General features: G+C 39.4%; 1 protein-coding gene across 2 annotated transcripts in view; it reads left to right on the forward strand.

Annotated features, from left to right (window-relative positions):
• Positions 1-22,467, forward strand: part of SPTLC3 (serine palmitoyltransferase long chain base subunit 3) — a 138,336-nt gene that overhangs the window by 110,973 nt on the left and 4,896 nt on the right. For both annotated transcript variants that reach the window (XM_016138117.2, XM_036229668.1), the window contains one exon: positions 18,702-18,837. In XM_016138117.2, coding sequence (XP_015993603.1) covers positions 18,702-18,837 — 136 coding nt within the window. The remainder of the gene's footprint in view (positions 1-18,701; positions 18,838-22,467) is intronic.

A 22,467-nucleotide genomic window follows, 5' to 3' on the forward strand; every position in this document is an offset into this window, starting at 1 on the left:
AATATAGAGAATGAACTTAGCATAGAATGATAAGTTCTCAGTAAAAGTTATTATTGTTATTTTTAACTCATCTGGTTTCTTTTCTTCCTTCTCCTAATTTTCCAATAGCTTTTACCCTTTCTGGCACTGTCCCTCTCTCTCATACTTTAGATCTAATCAATCAGCAAATCCTGCAGCACTTCCTTTGACAAGTATCCAAAATCTGATCATTTCTCACCAACTCCATCCCTACCTCTATCAGGTCTCACCTAGATTATTGGAGTAACCTCCTGAATAGCCTCCTCGCTTCTGCTCTTGCTCTCCATGTGGAAGCCAACATTATTTGTTTAATGTAACTTAGACCATATCACCCCACACTCAGAACTTTTAATTGCTTCCCATTTTACTCACTATAAAGTCCAGACTGGCCTTCAAGGCTTTTCATGATATGGTCTACCATTTTTCCACCATTCTTTCCCTTCTTGAGCCACTCCAAGCAGCTGACATCCTTGCTTTTCCTAGAATACAGGGAGCAGCTTCTGCAGAAGGGTCTTTGCACTTGCTAGCCTCTTTAGAACAGCATTTTTGACCAATATCTGCATGACCCACTTCCTCACTCTCTTCACATCTCTACTCAAAATTGGTCTTATTAAGGGAGCAGCCCTATCCTAATTGTACACTTTCCTTGTCCCTCTAATTCTCCTCACCTTGCATTAGTCTTCATAGCATTTACAAGTGCCTGACCATTTACACACACACACACACACACACACACACACACACACACACACACACACGTACGTAATTTTTTGTTTTACCTCACTAGGATGAAAACTCCAGGAAAACAAGCATTTTGTCTACTTTATTAATTACACTGAGAACAGTGCCTGGCAGTTACAGGCATTCAACAGATATTTGTAGAAGGCTAGAATCATTCTCTATTGCTCTCTTAACTCAGAAAATAAATGACCTTTTTCTCCTTCAAATCTCTGTGATTGATTCACTTCCTCTCCACCTTCTAAAGGCACTGGTCATTGCTCAACCATGAACTTATTCATTTCCTTCAACCTAAAAGGGCTTCCCTTACCCTTTCTTCCTCTTCAAATGGCCACCATGTCACATTCCTTCCATTGTTACAAATCTTCTTGAAAAAATGGCCTATACTGCCCTCTTCCCCTCTCCTTCTCCACTCAGTGTTCAGCAGCTTCAGCCTGTCCTCTCTCCATTCACATGTACTCTGCTCCCTCAAAAGTCACCCCTGCTTACCTACTCTACTTGACTTTCTCAGCCAAATTTGACTGGCCCCTCCACCTCATTCTCTCTCTTTGGAAACAAACTTTCCTTAGTTGTGGAGATATTCTTCTTTTCTGGTTCTTTTTACATTGTTCTGTCTTTTCTTCCTCTTTTTCCCCCACTTCCTTGTCTGCAATTACCAGAATTTCCTCCTTTGTTCTCTTTACATTTCCCTCTGCACTATATGCCCCCCTTTACCTTTCCTTTATATATAAATACGTTTCTCAAACTTGAGTATACATCAGAGTCATCTGGAGGGATAATGAAAACAGATTGCTGAGCCTGCCTCCAGGGCCTCTGACTCAAAAATGCTTTTTGCAATTTTCATAAGCTCCCAGGTGATGCTGCTTCTGCTGGGGACCACACTTGGAAAACCACTGCTGCATAATGACTTCATAATCATTCTCTCCCTCCCATAAGGTACCAATGGGTTGTGGATTTCTTATGAATAGAAACTATCATTATATCACCAGTAATCAGCTTAGAGTCTGGCACATAATAGGTTTCCAATACATACTTTCAAGTTGAATTAAAAAAAATGTTCTAAGCCCCAATTGTGTATTTGCCATGATTCAGATGCTGAACAAGTATCTGTTCAGGGCCATATTTTCATTGAAAGATTCCAGCAGAGTCTCTGAATGCTTAATATCAGCCATCTCAGCAACTGAATTTGCTCACTGAGTTCAGCCTTTTCATTATAATTCTTGCCTGTGTTCACATCTAGTTTTGCTCATTACATGTATATGCTCATTATAATGCCATCAATGTCTGAAAAAGTTGCCCTCATGTCTCCAATCATCACTTTAGGGAGAAAATGACCACAAATCATTGTACAGCAATAGTTCTCAAAGTGTGGTCCCCTGACCAGCAGCAGTAGCATCACCTGGGAGCTTGTGAGAACTACAACAAGCATTCCTGAATCGGAAACTCTGGGGGTGGGTCAACAATCTGGTTTCACCACCCCTTCAGGTGATTCTGATACAGGCTCAAGTTTGAGAAACATATTTCTATGTAAAGGAAGGGAAACAGATGAGTGTATTATGCAGAGGGGAAGTAAAGAAAACAGATGATGGAATTCTGTCAAATGCAGACAGGAGTAGATCTAGAAGAAGAAAAAAAAACAGAAAGAAGAACAGACAAAAATAAGAGAAAACTCAGAAAAGAAAAGCATGAAACATCTTGACATGCTTTGATCTGCCTCTTTAAACCCCTCTGATTTGTCAATCCTCTTCACTCAGTTACTATAAGCACCTTCCCCAGTGCCAGTGACCACTTTGACATCAGGAACATCAGAGAGCTTTATATCCTCATGAAGTACTTGCGCCTCACAACAGGCTCCCTCTTGAAACCTTTGTTTTCATAGAACTTTCTAAAGTACATAAGTCATTAAGAGGTCATGGTCATGACAGTGATTATATTATTAGAATGGATAGTAGGCATCTGGCAGAGATACTGCCACTTCTCTAATAATTTGTATTTCTTGGGATCAACAAGGTACTATTTGTAATAATTAAATTCTTTCTCTTCAGTGCATCTTCAATCAGTGGAATATGTTTGGTGAGAAAGGGAATCCCCAATGGGCAGCACTTCTAAGTTTAAATTATGACAAATTAAGTTTAAGTTAAAATAAATTATGAGAAAGTACTACATAGTCATAACTTAGAAGGAACAGCTTTTCCTATAATTATGTGGGGTCTGCTTGACTATGCACTATGATTATCACCCTCCTAATGGCTACTCATTTTCCTGCTCTGGTGGTTATAATTTTATGAAATGGTGTTAAAATGATATTGGCACTTTTCTAAGATGCCACTATTGAATAGTGGATACTGAAATTCTTGATACACTTTCAGTTTCATATTCCTGAATCATCTTCAATATATCAATCAAACTTGAATATTATCTAGGTAATTATCTCAATTCTCTACTTAATAAGGCTTAATACACTTAATTAGCTTAATAAGCCTTTCAGAGTATAGGAACCATAGTTTTGGTGAACTTTAGAAAGAAGGCCATTAAGGGAAGGATGAGCAAACAGAGTCTGAAAATTAGAACTAAGTACTCTCAGCTATTGTGCCAGTGCAAGGAATTCTTCCTCAAGTTGAGCTTTCTTTGCCCTTTAGAAAATTAGATATGTGATCAGCCCAAGATCTGAGGAGGAAATATTAAATAGACACGTTCCCTAACAGAGGGCTTTCTCACACTAAATGTTTCTTATGTTTTATTTCTTGCTTGATTTGGAAAGTATTCAAAACATTCCACCCGTGAAGAAGTTGCTACCTCGGCCCTAGAACTCTGCACATCACACACTGCCTTTAGCCGGTTTGGGGAATGAAGGCTCTCAGCTAACAAGATTGTTCTTTTTTCCCTCTCATTATCCATCTCTGGGAGGAAGACTCTCCATTCCTGAACTGGGAAGGGGATGTCTTTGAAATCCGCATTCGGTTATTTTATGCTGTCACTATTTTATGGTGATGCTAACTATTCTAAAATTAAAACTGAATATTTGTTCCTTTTTTGCAAAATCCCTAGTTCAATTCACTGAGACCATATAAGAGGCTAAAGATGACTGTAATTTCTATGCAAAAAAAAGAACAAGCAATGGAAAAGAGGGCATGTATTCTGTTAGTTGAAGAAGTTCAGATCAGGTTCAAAAGCACAGAGATGTCAAAAATTGTCACTGATAAAGTTTGTCTCAGCTCCACAAAGAAAGAATCTCTCTACAAAATCAAAGAAAAACAATTGGAGCCTTCTCTAATTTTCCAATAGCATACTACTGCCTTCCTTCATTTTTGACCTCTTGACCACTACCTAGACCTTCCTTGTTCCTGACCCTAGACACAAATGCCCTTGTGGTTTCTGCTACTCGATATCATCATTCACAACAGGCTCAGACCCAAACTTAGGGCCCAGATCTTATCTGAACTCAGAACAGCTTGAAATGAGGGTTCATGCTGGAGTGACCTTCTTAGCTCCTATCAACAACCCAGAGGGACTTTCCCTAATCACCTTTGCTAAAATATCACCCGCTTCCTGTCAATTACCATATTTACTCTCTTATTCTGCACCATTTTTCTTCATAGCACTTATTGCTACCTGAAATTACTTACTTGTTTCCTTGGCTATTGTCTGTCTTCCCCAAGAGAATGTAAGTGCCATAAGGGCAGGGACATTGTCCTCGGTCTCAAGCAGTATATGTTGACTGAATGAATAACTCCTTCATGTAAGCTCTGGCCACATTCCATCAACTACTCACCCAGCATAGGCACCTCCCATATGCATGCTCATGGTATTTCCTGTATCTGAAAGGCCCCTATCTCTCCCCACAACCCTATACCTTTTCTTTATTCTCTGAGCTCCTCTTCAGCCTTCTAAGCCCTATCTCAGTGGCTACAGTCAGAAAATAATTCTTTCTTTCTCATTCCCATGCAATTTTTTGCTTTTACTGTTAGTCGCACACATTCCACTCTAGCGCTCCTAATAAGTAGTGATGAATTGTGCCTTAAGAATCGAATAGGTAAATGAATGAAATTAAATGAACTGATTTGGGAGTTGGAGCATATTTCCTGGACAAGGCTTGGAATCTAATCATTACCTACAATATCATTCCTTTAGAGGTTACTTATAGAATTATTTTGATCCAAATACTAGAGTTTTAATCACTTCCTTGGTGCGTATATACATAAGCCAAAATCTAGAGTTTCTTTCTATTCTTTTGATGAATGAATGGTTTTACATTATTACATATATTAAAGCTTTGTCTAGACACCATCTAATATAGAGGTGAGTAAGAAGGATAATTCAAGCCAATAGTTCCCAAAATGGAGTTTTTCTTTTAATTATCCAAGCAGTTTGCTGAATCCCCCACTTAAGGTTTCCTATGGAGATACCAGCCAAAACTCAAAAGTGCATTTGACTTTTTTATACACAGTAATCAGCAAAACATGGGCACCAGCTAATCCTCTCTGTCCAAGTTGAAGTACACTTCTGAAATAAAGGAGAGTAGGTTGATACTTAAGTATGCAAAATGACATTTTCCACTGAGTATGCTGGAGGGATGTCCCTCCCCGCCACCGCCCATCTTAATGATGATTTGCACTTAGGCTCCTTTTCAATCAAGAAACTTCATGTTTTGATGACATTACTTGGCGACAAGTAATGAGAGGTTGACAAACTAAAATTCCCACAGAAAAAGTAGTTTCCCTTTACACTATACAGCCAATGAAAAGTAGAAGGACATTAGGATTTTGAATCCTTGAAAGATTTTTATGGTATATTTGTTATAAGGCCGGTATTAGTTAAGGTAAATTTGTTGTTGTAACAGACAAACCCCAATATACCAGTGGCTTAACATGATAGAAATTTATTCTTTGTTCATACAAAGTCCAAAATGGGTGATTCTATAGGGCAGGTTCCTCTTATAGGAACCCAGCTTTAGTTCCCTTTGTGGCTCCTCAACTTGAACAAGATTACCACAAAAAGGGTAAGGAGCATAGAGGATCATATGTGTGATGTTTTAAGGGGCCATAACTGGAAAGGCAAATTTTATTTCTAACAGCATTCTATTGGTCACATCTCAGTCACATGACCTTGGCTAACCACAAAGCAGCCTGGGAAGTGAAGTTAACTGTTTGCCTAGGAGAAGAAAATAGGTTCAATAAATAGCTAGCCAGTCTTTGCTATAGTATTTAACCTTAGTCCAGGACATTCTTTCCCCAGACTTTCTGATGGAAGACATTGTATATTTTAGACAGTTTCCCAATCTTTCTCTATTGACTTAGTAAATAAACTCTTGACCTGGAATGAAATAAAAGTAGCAAAGGAAAAAAGAAAAACAAAGTCCAAAGGACTGAAGATGAATCTTTTTTTCTTTTTATAGGGACTCTCAGGGCTTCTAGTCTGGCTTTTACTACAACCACTTCTGCTCCTTTTTCACAGAACCTAGTCCCAGGCCATGGCAGAAATTGAGATCATTATCATTATTACATTGCTAAATTCCCTAATGCTGTGTACTTTTGGGGAGAAGAAAATGGATCCGGGTGTAATGCCTCCCCAGAAGAAATTAAAATAACATGAAATTGGAACAGTTCTGGAAGTCAGACCAGCACAGAAGAAAATGTATATTTTGGAAATAGTACCATACTCTCAGATGTTCAAGACATTTTTTTTGGAAGAGAGGATGTGATGAGACAGAAAATTATAAAGTGCATCATTATCAGAAAATTGTAATTGCACCTTAAAACATGCAATTTAAAAATGTGGACATTTAGGCTAGTTATCTAAATTGGATGGGTTAATTCTGAGTTACTCCAACTCTCCCATTCAGCCACACTTTCATTCTTTTTGGACTATAGACTGAAAGAATAAGAGACTTAAACAAGGATAGAACCTCTGATGTTCATCACATCGGCACCCGGCCTTTGACTCATCAATGTAACTAGTCACAAGAGAAGACAAAATTGTGAGCCCCAGTAAAGGAATAAAACTAGTGACTCAAGATTTAACTCAAAGGATAATATGATCCTGCTCAATCAACATCACATTAAGTTTTTCATCTGTTTTAGGGAGCACATGGGCAGGTTCACTCCAGATCATTCTTCCTGTACCATATCTGAGATTTAAATGTTATTTCAGATGATTAAATTGTGGTTGTTTATTCAATTATAAGGGGAAGAAGTCGTATAAAATGGCAATGTCATTCACGTAACCTCATTACTTAATGAATCTCCATCATTTTTCTTTTCTTTGCCCTCTGGAGAGAAAATATAAGATAAAAGAAAAAAATGTGAGACTTAGAATGCATTCACACTGGAAAATACAACTATGCCTCATTTTTAAATTATATCATCTGGATTATTTCATTCATCCTGATCATTTGTGAAATTATATCATGAAATTAGCAGGTGAAGTATTGACCCTGCCTCTAACCTGACATGGACTTGGAGAAAGTGGCACCAGAGCCTTCCAGCTGTGACCTTGGACCTTTGCTCTGGTCCCTGAAATAGGGCACACATATTTTTACACTTGAGTTTGATAGGTTTAAAAAAAGACAAGTGACTGGGAAGATTTAGGGCTTTGAGGGGGGAAAGAAAGGAGTACACTGGGTGACAGAAATTCTCTCTCAAGAGTGGAATTTTCTCACTTTCCTACTGTTTATATTTGACACGAGATACGTTCACAAACTGCTCTCATAAGATGTTGCTTTTTCTCAGTGTAAGCCTCTTGGAGGCTGCAAACTATACCATCTGCACCATTGAGCTTACCTTGCAGCTATTCCTGCTAATTTACTTCTTCACCAGGAATTCTGTCTCCTAGAGGAAGAGACAGTGAAAACCAAAATGGACTTTGAGGTGATAAAACTATGATAATTAGACACAGGGTTTTAAAATGGCTTCTCACGTTTCACAGCATCTACCTTGGTGGAAAGTTCAGCGAATACAAAATTGTCTTCCTACAATATCTTTTCTCCCCTCAAACCTAGTAAGTGGTGTTAGTTCTGTCCCTATAAAGTCCCTCAATGAATGAAAGAGGAGTTCACAGAGAATTCCACCTGAATGCACCTCTGAGGGCCATGGCACTGAAGGCCTTTGGCATTGTTGAAGGAGGAAGTAGCTGCTGCTTCCTAAGTATATTTGCCACTTGGTTACCAGCTGCAGCCAGAGAGAGAGAGGCAGAGAAAGAGACACAAGGCATGGAGAGGCTGTGTTTTCTAAATGGTTTCAGGCCACTGGCATTTCAGCAATAGCTAATACAAAACAGATGGCAGGCGCTACGGTCCACTGGCTTTCAACTGAGGGGCTGCCTTGGTCCATGATTAATCACCTGTGCTGGGGGGTGAAAAAGTTCTACCTGGTCTTTTTGTGCGTGTAGACCCTATGGCTGAGGTTAGCAAGCCAAGTGGCCCTAGAGCTGCTTATGTGCTGTGCCTGTTGGACAACTTCAGTTTATCCAATAAACACAGGTTTAGCCAGCAAATGAAAGTCTAGCTAGGAAGGGTAGTGTTTGTTCAGAAAAGGCTTGCAAAATATTCTACAACCTGCTGTCCCTTTATTTACTTCACCTTAAGAGTTAGCCAAGGGTAGAATTTTATGCAGCTCAGTAAATATTGCACTTGCTTTGAGGCCTCAAAATTTTTCTCTAGCAAGAGTGTAAAGAGAATCTGTTTGTCTTTTAGATGGCGCTGGGGCAAAGGAATAGTGTGGCCACTTTCTTCCACCTGCCCTACAAACAAATTCTTTTACACCACAAGACCTACAGAAAACTTCCTCTTCACTTTTGTTTACTGTGTGGATAGACTTTGAAATGGGGGAGTTGTAATGCAGCACACATGGAATTTCATGTTGGTTCAGTACAACTAGGAAAAAAAAGAACATGCCAGCTGTGGCATCTTTGAGGGTGAAGAGGAGCTGCTGCTCCACATTGATCATCTTTATTGTTCCCATTAGGCATTCATTTTCAGCTAAGCAGCAAAACCCCTAAATGCAGCAGGGGCCATACCCTAGCCCCAGTCTTGTCTAGAGAAGTTTGTGGAGAAAACCAGCTACCCTAGCAAGTACAGCTGGAGAGAATTAAGCAGGTGGATTTGTGCCTTAAGAATCCCAGCATGTTCTCTGGGCTAGAGAGATTGTATTCCTTTTCTATTTCTACATAACAGATTGCCACAAACTAAGCAGCTCAAAACAATGGCCATTTATTATCTCACAGTCTCCTTGGGTCAGAGTCTAGACACAGTTTGTTCTCAGCTTGGGTTCTCACAGGGCTGAAATCAAGGTGACAGCAGCTGCCCTCTTTTCTGAAGCTCAGGCTCCTCTTCCAAGCTCATGTAGTTGAGGCAGGACCCAGTTGTTTGGGGGTCACAGGACAGAGGCCCCTGTTTCCTTGCTGGCTGCCAACCTGACCCCTCTCATCTAAAGACTGCTTGAATTCCTTACCATGTGGCCCCATCCACTTTAAACACAGTAATGGAGAATCTCCTTCACATCAGATCCCCCTCTTTCTTCTTGAATCTTTTTCTTTTATCTTTGTAAAATAGGAAGACTTTATGTAGTTAGATCTCCAGTGATCATGTGCTTGAATACTAAGAATGAAAATCAATCTGGTGAATACTTAATTCTGGGAGATAAGATATATGAGGACCTGTTCCAGACACCAGAAAGATTAAGGAGGGCGCAGGAACAGCCAGATTGGCTGCAGGTGCCACAGTCACTTCCACTGATAACAGGGCCTAACTTTCAAGGGCAAATCCAAATTGGTCAGTCTAGTCTTTGGTTCAAGTGAGTGGTTTCAATATTTTAAACCACAGAATTTTTTTTTCAAGTGAAATGTACATGGAAGTCCCTTTTATAAAATACATATAGTTTAAATTTTACAACACTTACATAGGGCTAAGTGTGTGCCAGACACTCTTCTAAGTGCTTAATATTTAATCCTCATTAACAGTATATAATGGGTGCTATTATTATCATTATTGTTAGTCCCATTTTACAGATGAGTAATCTGAGGTAAAGGAAGATGGAGTACCTTGTCCAAGATGGCAGAGCTGATTTTAAACCCAAGACACTGGGCTCACAGTCCCTGAGCACTTAGCCTTGATGCTACTGTTGTAGCGTAGTCAGGCTATGGAACAGGGTGATCTGATCTTCCATTTGCTGAGCCTCTCCCTTAATTTTTCCTCACAAGCCCCTCCCTGAGGCTTCCTCAGTGCACCACCACCCAGAAAACACTGAAAACCAGAGGTTTGAAGCATGTAGGCAGCTGCCCCAGATGGAGCTTCCTTGTAGTCATTTTTATTTGCATCATTTTTCAGAGCCCTTTTAAGGGTCCCATTAACCGGTTACTTAGCCCAGGACCTGTCCTTTGCCTCTTCCTTTGCCTTCTTCCCACAAATAAGAATAGTTGTTGACACACATCTGCTCACCTATTTCAGATGTCTGCTGCCACTCTGGCTTCCTATCTTGTCTTGCCACCTCCAGTTTTTTCCTCATCTTAATCCATGCACTACACACAATGAGCTTTCTCTTCCTAAACCTCCTCAGAACACGGCATTTCCTGCTCACGATGCTGCCATGGCTCCCTATTACTCATCAAAAACTTCCAGCTCTTTGGATAGCATTTGTAGCTCTCAGTGGTCTGACTTCACTGATCTTTCTCACATTCTAGGCAATTGAGCTACCTATTTCTCTGCTGCTCCTCCCCCACCGCTGAGCTTACATGCACAAGATGTTAACATATCACATTTAGGTCTTTGCCCCAAACTCCCAGAGCATTCCTTTCATGCACCAAACAACTTTCTACCTTCCTTTATAATAACGTGGATTTTTCTAGTCTATACACTCCTTGAAAATAATAGATACACTCATCTTTTAATCCTCCACTTTCACAATTGTCACTAAGTAGCATCTTCTCCAATATCCTGGGAAATAAGTAGGGCAGCTATTGTTATCATCCCCATTTAACAGATCAGTAAAGTGAGGCTCCAGGATGATGAACAACCTGCTCATCTTCATATTAAAAAAAAAAAAGCTCAAGTCAAACCTTATTCAGGTTTGTTGACTGAAGACAAAATACGCTGAGACTAAATTGCTCTCTGTTGTCTTCAATTAAAATCAGCCTTATTATCTTTGTAGAATCGAAAAATCACAATATTATTTATGACTTGGAGTGGTGGTTCTTTACTGAGGATGCACACCACAGTTGCCCAGGAAATTTTTCTAAAAGGTTCATGCCAGTTCTTCTGGAATAGACTCTTTACAGAGGTGGCCTTACTGTGTGTATTCTAGGGAGAAAAAAAATCTGTAAAATTCTGCCATGTTCTTCTGCTATAGAATACCAATTTACAAGGTTCCCAGAAGACCCCTAGCCTTCCAAATTACCCCATTTAATGTGTAAAATTTCATAATTCATGACTTGCTAAGATACTACTCTCTATTTAAATGATAATTAACATTAAATCTTATTATTCATTGTGTGAGTATTCATGAAGTACTGGTATGTGAAAAACCTGCTAACGTCTATGTCTGTCTTAATGGCTCTTCTTCTCAACTGTATATATCTGATATCTTCCCTGTCTACTACTATATCATTTCCTCCCTAACAGTCTCAGAAATTTTTCATCTTCTATTCTACCTTGCAGCTGGCCTGGCTCCTGTACATAGTGAGGGCTTTTCATTTGTGATACATATGAATCCATGAATCATGGAATTCACACCTCATCGGGAATGAGTTTACCAGCTTCTTTCCAAAGAACAGACTTTGTTAGACTCAGAGGCACAACCAGTTTCCAGGTCAGCTGGGTAATACATAAATGACCTTCCAGTCTCAGTTTCCTCATCTGTAAAGAGGGCCCAAAAACACACTTCCTGGATCATAATTGGTGCACAAGAGATGTCCATTCTCACCCCTCCTTGGGGATTAAACCTCTGATGGTGTATTTGAGCAGTGGGTGTGGAGTTGGAGTGGGCAGTGTCTTCCCAGGGCCCTTGAAATCAGACCATGCAGACAACCATCCACCCTTGATATCCGATCACCCTACTCCTGCATGCTTTTCACAGGGATAGGACTGAGTGGCATGGAGAGTCCTTGGAACATGTGTATGTGACTATAAAACATGCCATAACCTTGGAATCCGGACATCAAAAGGGAAAGCTTCAGTGCCTGATAAAAATGTGCATTCCTCTCAGCAAACCACTCCAAACGCTGTTTTCTCCATCCTACTGGGAAGCTTGTCACTGCTAATGTGATTCTTATGATTCTTGCCTCTTGATCTTTACTGAGATCTCTCTGCCCCTGAGTGTGTTGGAAACAAAATGTCCTGTCTGGTATCCAGAGCTTAAAATAACAGACGCTGGGTTCCTGCTGCCACGTTGAAACTTTACTCCAAGGTCTCTCCCCAACATCCCACCCCACCCCCTCCCCATGCCAGGGAGAGAAGCAAGGCTGACTGGGCAAACAAAGAAGGGGAAAGAGTCAGGGAGATTAGGCATTCTTAGAACACTGCAGGCATTCTTTAATATCAATTTGATTTTTCAGTAAGATTGACTTCTTGTGAGACATGTTTAATGGAAAGATTCTTCCCGTCTCTAAAGAAAAGGACCACATTTTCCAAACAATGCTGCCTAGGAGCGTGCTTGAGGTCATCCAGCCTATATTCAGACAGTGATGATGTGCTAAATAATTAAAGGAAGGAGAGCAGCATGTATTTTTGCATAAACATTTTTAAGCCTGGGAAATAATACAATAAGTCACCCAGCGGCATCTGGGCATATTCATGTTTCCTCTATTCAAAAGTGAGTTGCAAAGTCTGTGGCAAATAGAGAGAGGCACTGGTGTTGGCTCACAAAATCATCAAATCCCCCTTTTTCACTTAGTTTCACAGAGGGAAATGACTTCGCTCTCTCTCTCTCGTTGTTGTTGTTGTTGTTGTTGTTGTTGCTGCTGCTGTTGTTTTGCACGCTGATGGTTTAACAGAAAAGAAATTTCCCTTCCTTAACTTTTGACAGGTTACTCTGGGAGTCATCACTGTCCGCAATTCTTTCTGGTCCTTTGGAGATTGAGTTGTCCCAAATTTATTTTTGGAAAGGCCACAGACGATTGTTTTTATTAGGGGACTGCAAAGCTTTGTAGTGGGATGCTTTGTATTTTATTTGTTTTCCTTCCCCTGCTCCAGCTGTTTTTGTTTTAACAGCATTGGAGAGAAGGTTAAAGTATTTGTGGCCTCCATTAACCTAGCCCATCTCTCAAATCGGCAGAGCTACAAATCCGAATGGCTGGAACAGCCACATACAGGTCATCTGCCCAGATGGGTTCATCTCTGATTTCATCCACCCTCAGGAGAGTAGAGTGGTTGACATTGTGTTGATCTCAAGTTGAGTGAACACTTTGGAGCAGATAGCTGTCAGGGAAGCAGGTCACCTCCACAATATGTATTATCTAAGCACCCAAGCACTCAGTAACTGCAGGGATGTCATCATGACAAAAAAAAAAAAAAAAGAGGAGGCTATGACATATGCCAACATTTTACTTTCTATGTTCAGTTGGGGTGTATGATTCAGCCAGGACACAATCAGGTATCTAACACTGCCACACATGGCCTTGTGGGGTGAACTGGTAATGACAGCCGTTTCTGAGCTATCTTAGTCTCCTTGGCTATAACTTGTGAAAACCAAAACTCATTCCTGGTCCCATCCCCAGATATCCTTATTTGCATGGTCTGGGGTGCAGCCTGAGCACAGGATTTTGTCAACTCTCTAGACAAGTCTGAGGTGGCATCCAGGCTGCTGAGAAGAGCTGCCTAAAGGAAAAAGGTAATAATCTTTCAAGCACCTGTCGTATGCCAGGCATAGTACTAAGCACTTTCCTTGCATTAACTCATTTATTTTTTAAAATTTTCCTGTGATATAAGCTCATTTATCTCTAATTTTACAGGTAAAACTGAGGTTTTAAGATCTTAGGTTGTCCAGGTAGAGTTTGCTTCCCAGTCCATTTAACTCCAATGCCTATTCTTTTCCACTCAACAGGGGACCTAGAATATAGCAAAATAAACACTTGGATAAATTCTCCAGATCCCTATTTAAAAGATCAGTCATTTACTTATTTATCTGCACAGGGACCTCCCCTGTCTTCTATAGAATAGATGGAAGAAAGATCAGAAATTATGATGGACTTTCTGTGTTGCAAAAACAATGTGGCTGCAATGTCCAGTTTCAATGCCACCTGGAATGGCTATCCCTCCATGAAAGGATAAGTGCTAAAAATTCCTTCTACTTTTATAAAACCCTCTTCAAGCAAGGATCTCAAAGCACATAATTAATAAAATCACCCACATCCTGTCTAGATGAGTAGCATTTTATATGTACAAATTCCTCTCTGCCCCCAGGCCCTCCAGGAGTAGGAGAATGTTTCTAATTTTAAGGAGTGAGCAATGGAGTAATTGAAAGGAGCTGTATGTTGGCCAACTCAAAAGACCTCAAAGGCATTTATAGTGACCCGTAGGAGAAAACATAGTGACCACAAAGTGTATCATATGGCTTGTAATCCATGTTGTGCTAAATGGTTCAAAGATAGGGAAGACAGGGTGAGAATAAAACATTCAGTTCTTAAGAGTCAGCTACCCCTAGGATTGATATTCTGATCTGTTCAGTCAACTCTCCAAAGGATCTAGAAACAGTAAAGTGATGACTTTAGCTAATAATTCAGTTACTTGGGTTAATCAAGGCACAGGGGACAGACGGGGCCAATTAAGTAGCTAAGCAGCCCAATGATAGATGAATCATTAGGGGCAAGTGCAAAGATAATGCCACTGGGAAAAAGCAATTTAAGTCATTCATGCACTTCCAGGCCAGGAAATCCTTCTAGTCTTTGACGGAGATCATTTAGGATTCATCAGACTGGCCTAATGAACTCATCTATTCATTGTGAAACTAACAATCAACAAAAAACGCTAAACACGCAGGCCATATGGAATACATTTTGGTGGCTGGGATGCGTATCTGTACCTTCATTTCAATCACCTTCTTTAAAACAAGTCTTATCCCTCCCCTTTTTTCTTTTATTTCCCTGTCCAACTCCCCTTACTCATGTCCTCATCTCCCTAAACACAGTTTCAATGTATGTATGAATTTTTTTTAAATAAAGATAAATATTCTTCTTCCTAATTTCTAGTTCTGTCCTTCATATAGGTGGGTCTTTGTATACATGCTAGTTTCTAAGGAATTCTTTGACATATTACAAAACAGGTTTTCTTTAAGCACCAAGGAGGCTGAATCTATAACAACAACAACAAAAAATGATACAAAGAGTTCTATACCTCTCTAAATCCCTTATTTGTGTTCATGTTGCAAATCTGGACTTTGAAGGGAGAAGGCTTAACATTTTTTTTTTGAAAAAGAAGAAAATGTGTGAGAAAATAAAAGCACATATAAATTAAAATAAATCATACTTGCAACTACTCATTTTTTTTAAAAAAAAAAAACAAAACAAAAGTCCCAACAAGGGACCTGAAAGTAAAGGTTATCAATAACGGCCATGCTGATAAATTCAATTAACACTAGTTTGTCTTCTGATTTATCTACTCCCTCTCCAATTGCTGTTAGTCTCCTTTTAAGTTCATCCTCCTCTTCCCAACCATTAATTGTTGGATTCTTCAACCCCTGTACTTTTTTTCCCAATCTACCCATCCTTTCAGCCTCTTCATGCCCCCACACTCGAATACATCTTGCCTGGTTCTCAACCATTCTGTTCTACAAACCACACGAGCATTGCACCTCTTCTATTCCCTGTGCCTGGAACGCTCTTTTCTGTTTTTTTTTTTCCCTGCCAGATTATTTGTTTATCATTCAAGTCTCAGCTCACTATCATTTATTGACTTCCTCAAACTCCACCCAATTTAATATGGCTTCTCACAACACCAAATTGCATTCTTTATAACACTCATCAGAGTTGCAATTTTACATCCATTTATGTGATTATGATTAATATCTATCTCCTCCACTGAACTATATGCTGTTCCCTCTATTTATTTTGTCTCTTTCTGTTTCTATTAACTGACCTGCCTACTTCTCTTCTTTGTGGGTTACCATAGCTTCTACTGACCAATGCTTTCCTCTGTCTTATAGATTCTGACAATAAGTTTTTTCTCTCTATGACTCACAATATCTAGTCTTACCACCAATTGTTGGTTTCCTCTAAATTTTTCACTTTCACATTTTACCAGTAAGAGGGTCTTATTGGTTTAATTCATACTTATTTCTCTTTGGCAAAGTTTCTGTGATAGATCAATTCATGACTCCTTGAACAACACCCAAATGGACTGCCTTTGAATCAAGGGTGTCCTGCATTTATTAGCTATGGCCAGCATGGTAAGAGGAAGAGGTCAATAAGTACAATAAGCCAGATGCTTTTTCTATCACAACCTGCTTTCTCAGAGCTTGCAGACTTTGGGAGGAATCTTCCTTGAGAACTTGGATTAGGTGAAAGGTAATAACAGAAAAGAAGTAGAAACAATTGGAGCATTTGACGTCTTCCTCCTTGATTGGTTCCACTCAACTGAATCTCCATTTTTTGGCATATACCGTTAACACATTTATAATGTCACAGGAGTCAAGGAGTTTTGGGCCTGATGAGCAAAGAAAAATTCTCAAAAGAAGATCTGAAATATTTTGGGAGTGATAGAGCCTAGTTTAAAATGTCAGATGTTTGATAAAGAAAGTGCTCTTTGGAGGGCTGTCTACATCTGGTTCAGCCTTACTTCTCAGGAGTAGCTTTTCAGGTTCCTCACCCAAATTGAAGGGGATCACTAGTCTCTCTCTGTGGCAGGCTCCAGACTCTAGTCTTTGATTTCTCACTCTATCCTTCACAACATGAATCTGTCTAAAGCTTGCTAAGTCCTCAACACTCAATTGCCTCTACTAAAAAAAAAAAAATTGGTATAACAATGATCCTAACAGCTGGCAGAGGTAAATTTTATTGAGGAGGAGAGATGGTCACCATCCATTATCTGGGAAGACATTATCTATTGCCGCTATTGGGCAAAGCACCATAATATAGGGGTTAACAACACAGAATCTAGAATCCAATTACCTGAGCTCAATTTCTGGCTCTGCTACCTACAAACAGTATGAGCTTAGGTAAATTATTTGGCTCCTTCTCATGTATAAAATGAGAACTAACACAGTAGTTATGAGAACTAAAAAAATTATTAAATGTCAAGTGCTTATAACAGTGGTGACAGACATTACATGTTTGTGAGCTACAATTGTTATTGTTGTTTATATTATTATTGTCCTTTAGAGGTAACTTCATTCAGTTAGTGACCACTTGTATTACTAGGACATGTTTGGTTATAGGTTATAGAGATTCAGCTCAAAGAACTTAAGAAGAAGAAATGTATCGGTTCACACAATAGGGCCAGTCCAAAGGATGGACTCACTTAGACATGGCTAGACACAAGAATTCCAATTACGCCATCAGGACTCATGCTGTCTTATGCCTTGGCTTTCTTCTGGGTCAGCATCATGCTCAAGCAAGTTTTCTCCCTGTGGTGACAAACATGTAGCTTGAGAATGACCATTCTTACACTTCTTTCTCAGTAGATCTAAAAGACTGATAGATCTAAGTTGCTTTCCATCACTGAACCAATAATCAGGGAGATGGAGTATTCCAATTAGCCAGGTCTTTGTCTCATGCTACCCTCATAGCAAAGAGGAAAAACTGAGTGAACTCTGCCTGAACATCATGGTCTCCTGGAGGAAGGATGCTGAGGAGGAGGTGCCATTTCTTAACACATTGTCAAGGCACAATCTGGGGCCATTTCTCCAAAAAAGAGCTAGAGAACATGTTTACTGGACTTTTTACTCATTTTTTATCTGAAGAGTTACAGAAAGTGAGGAATGTTGCTCGAAATATTGAATAACTGGTAGATCAAGAGCTCTAATCAGTTCGAATGGACACCTGATCAATCAGAATGGAGATCAGTGGTACCAGCACATTCCTACTGAATAGTAACTTTATATCAAATGCAAACGTTGTACTTATTTCAAGGAGACTTAAATATCCAATCTTATTCAACTTTCCTTAGTGAGGGAACACTCTAGTTGTGGCTAATTTCTTTACTACCCTGATTAGAGGCAGGACTGGAAAAGGCAGATGTATTCAGAACTCTTTGTGCTCTTTAATTCCATTTTTTCATTTTGCATGTGTAGCGTCACCACCATGACACATGCTGAGGATGGAGGATAAGGTTTTGAGCTGAAGTGCTAATAACCTAGAAATCGACACATGTACCTTGGCTTGACCTTCTGTTTGGGATCAACTCTGTCATTTTTTTCTGCTTGGGGAAAGTAGAGGTCCCTCTCTTCCCTTCCCTCTATTACTCTGCCACTATTAAACACCTCACTAAATACTCCTGGTCTCAGTTGGACCTATCTTATCTGGGGATATGCTACCCTTTCAAATTCAGATTGGATGACATGTTCTTTAATTAGGACTTAGATGAGGGGCAATTTAATGGACCAGCTCAGCTTGCTAAAAAGCTTCTACCAACAACTGACATGTTTTTAAAGCAATTAGTCCAGAATTCATATACAGAATTCATTACTAGGCACCTAGTAAATGATAGTCCATCTCATTCCTTTTTGCTAGACACCCTCCCCTTCCCCCACTGCATTCTGGTCCTGTTGCCTAGCCTGCCTTTAGTTGCTGTCTGTACCTGGCAGCACCATCCCCCTTGGGCCCTGCCTTCCGGACTCAGGGCTGTTCCCAGGCATCAGTACCCACACCTGCTTACCAGGAGATTTTTCCTCACCCTACTGCTACTTCCTCCCAGCTAATGATGCAGACCTGCACAAAGACTTAGAAACGCTTGCCAAATCAACATGATCTTTGCACACTCTTCTTGGTGGGAATTGACGGATTTCATGCCTGTCTTTTTTCAGGGTTGCAGAGAGTACAGCAACTTGCAAAAAACACAAGATACTTCCGACAGAGACTGAATGAAATGGGATTCATTGTATATGGCAATGAGGAATCTCCCGTTATTCCCCTGCTTCTTTACATGCCTAGTAAAGTAGCGTGAGTATCCAATGGACTCTCAGAATAACACCTGAGCCCCCAGGTGATCTGACTAAGATGGTGCTCTTGACACTATGAGGCTCTTCCAGCACAGACATTGATCGTGTACTTTGAACAGAGTGCCAAGTTCAGAATTCAACTTCCCAGAAGCCCCCGCCAGCCTATCAGCCAGGCCTTTTTACAGGTCTTATAAGAAGGCAACCAGGTGCTAAGGCCCACCATTTTCTAGCTCTGAATTTAGAAGTCTCTACTCTTAGTCTCAACTGCAAAGTAAGAATGATCTTGTGCTTCCTCTTGGCCTAAGATCTTTCTCATAGAGAACTTCTTAAGACTATCTCTCCCAACATTTAAAATTAACATTACTAGGCTCTGTGCTTTCTCCCATTAAACTTTTGTGGCCGTCCTCAGAAGAAGGCAACTTCACTTTAAGGGTGGAGAAACTGAGGCTGAGAGTAGTTAAATAGCTTGCTCAAACTCATATTTGTCAAGCAATAGGAAACCAAGAGGCCAACCCAAACTTAGGCTTGCCCCAAAGCTTATGCCCCTAACACCAAATTTTAGTGTCTGTCCTGTGAGCTTATTTGGGGTTGTTTTCCACTGATCACAACTCTGAAATTGAGCATTCGTAGTAATGGCATAAAAAGAAAAAAATGACTTTTTTCAGTATGTCATAGACAATATTATCTATGAGTCATTCTCCAACCCGATAGAGACTAATTACCTCTGTAATTAAAAAGAAGTTAAAGTCTTTTCTAAACATAAAATACTTATTTGTGTTCCTGACCAAGTGCTTGGTGGAAAGTAATATTCAACATATATTTATCAGATTCTAAAGATCCTGACTCTCTTTTAACATAAACCCATTGTTGGAATTTTCTGTTTATCTCTCTAACAGTCTGAGTAGTCTGGAAGAGTACTGGAGGTATAGAAAAGAGGTTCCAGGGGTATTAGTTGAGGACTCATGATGGGTAAGAGTGAGTTATAAGTTTCCACAAGATTGATTCTTCAAAGTTTGCTCTTGTGTCATTTCACCACAGCAAAACCTCAAGCAGTTAAAACACACATGTGAGTTATTTATTGTGCCACAGCTTCCCTGCCACTCAGACCTTTGTGAGTCAGGAGGTTAATGCCTACAATGGCCAAGAAGACAATGTAATATGAAAACGTCACTTTGGATATTGCTCCATGCTAATGGCAAAAAGGGGTGACAACAATGGTTCAAAGTAGCAGATAACCCCAAACTCTTTACTATCTGATTTTGGAAGGCACAAAGGAAAGCCTACATTTATTCAAAGTAGTTGGGCAAATAGTGTGTTCTGGAAGAAAGACTCCACACTTAGCTCATGTCAGTCTAATATTTTATCATTGACTCATATAAAGATGCCAAATATCAACTTGTTTTATTTTTATGAGTGAGGTACACAACACTGGTGGGTAGCAATAGGGGGCGTACTGGATATTTCTGACCTTAATAATGTAAGCTGGAATTGAATCTCAAAAGATTGGTAAAATGAATCAATCCAATGAGAAGAGTCCATGAAGAGTAAAAACCAAAGCATTTAAATTCAAGAATTCAACTGTACAATAACAGAATGAAAGCAGGAGTTCCTCTGCTCCCTTATGTGCCAGGAGCCCAGCTAATGTGAAAAACAAAAACAGAACTGAGAGGGAACTTCATGTGAAAGTCATGCTTTACAGTGTAGTAAGATGTTTGGAATGAAAAAGAATTTTGACTCTGCCTCTTCCTACCTGGGGATATTTGATAAGTTACCCAACCTTCTGACGCCTCAGTTTTCTTATTTTAAAAATGGTATATAATAGTGATTATTTCATGAAGATTAGACAAAATAAGGTCTACCAACATTCGATGTGTTGCCTCCTATATAGGACATATGCAATGTTAGCTGTTATTACTAATAGTATTAATAATGTGTATAAAAGAAAACGTAGTATTTGTTGTATTATAAGGACTCAATTAGTAGTAGTCATTATTATTGCTACTACTTCTACCTCCATCATGATTATTATTCTTTTCAACAAAATGCAAGATTGAGTCACCGGGGTTTCATGGCTCTTCAAAACAATTATTGCAATCTTTAGTTACATTAGTGAAAATAGAACTTCCAGGAAAATAATAAGTAAAGATCCTATTATACTCTGCATCAATTATGCTATATTGGACACTGGAGGATATGTGAAACCAGTGGCTTCCAATTTAAGATTTTTTTAAGGTTTAGTTAACATTGCTGAATGCTGATTATATGATACTTAAGGCTCTTATACCCAGTGATCATCCACTGAGGGTAGGATGCTTTGCCCTAGCTTACAAATGAGGACATCAAGACCCACAAATGTTAAACAACTTTCTAAGAGTCACTCAGCCTATAGGTAATAGAGCCCATAATTCAAAGCCAGTTCCATTTACCTCCTAAACCAGAGCTCTTTTCAGTGCTCAGCACACCCTCTCAAACTTTAGTCCATAGGGGGAAAAATACACATCTCATTAAAGCAACATAGGGTTTAAGTTTAACCCTCTTTAATGTCATCTTTGGTGAATTCGAAGACATCAATCACTATAATGGAAAAAAAAATGTAATTGTTTGTGTTGTCTAATGAAATTTAGAACAGGTTAGTTACAAAAGGTCATATTATCTATTGTTGGCAGGAGCTGCTGACAAGAGCTTGCGCTGTCAACTGGCCTTAATTCTTTCTCTGATATTTCTTCAATGAAAAGTTGATGTGTAAAGAAGTTTTTAAGACAAGGAGTTATGAGCATTTATTTTACTTTCTCATTTAAAAACCTTTGATTTTATTAAAGAAATGTGATTTCTCCACATTTCCACTTACCGCAGAATGAAAATATAATCTCTAGCCAGTTGAACTTTTGAAAAAGAGTCTTGTTGCAACTCTACCACTGGAATCTTTTATAAAGTTTGGTATAAGTGATTTCAAACATAAAATACGCACTTAATCATCAAGAATATATTGTATTTACTATTTGGTACAAGGCTTACATTTTCTTTTCAGGGTCCTCTCATACACTCAGAAGATGGTGTGACACGAGATGCAATAATACTGTATGCAACACAGTGCTAATATTTATTATTATTATTATTATTCACATAGTTTAGTTTCTTTCAGCCTATGCCAGTTCTAATTTCCTTTGGGTAGTACAAACCTAGAAACTCATTATATAAAATGTTCAGGGCAATTATATGCATTAACTGAAGGAGGCTAGGTTTAGTAGTGTAAGTTTTAAGCTCAAAAGTGCTCCAGCGAGGCCTCAGATTAGCTTAATGAATCAACAGTCATATATTTTCCTCTACATTCTTTGGCAAAACTCACTTCCTCTGGTACAAAGAGAAACACACAGACAGTGAAAACGCTCCTTTGGGAGTCCCAATGACTGGCCTAAAATCATGGGTCAGGTGGTTTGTACTCTAGCCATAAAAGCACTTGCCTTGTTTCTCAGACAATTATGAGCTCTCATCCTGTGTAAGTTCTGTGAGCAGCCTTCCATAGGGTGATCAAGAAAGAGAAAGAATAGCCTCTGTTTTCAAGCTTTCTCGGTTAGAAAGCTTCACCTCCTTGTAGCATTCCCAGTCCAAATCAAAGGGTGAATCTTGCCTT

This window comes from Rousettus aegyptiacus, unplaced genomic scaffold (assembly GCF_014176215.1).
Source record: "Rousettus aegyptiacus isolate mRouAeg1 unplaced genomic scaffold, mRouAeg1.p scaffold_m13_p_12, whole genome shotgun sequence".
Lineage (NCBI taxonomy): Eukaryota > Metazoa > Chordata > Mammalia > Chiroptera > Pteropodidae > Rousettus > Rousettus aegyptiacus.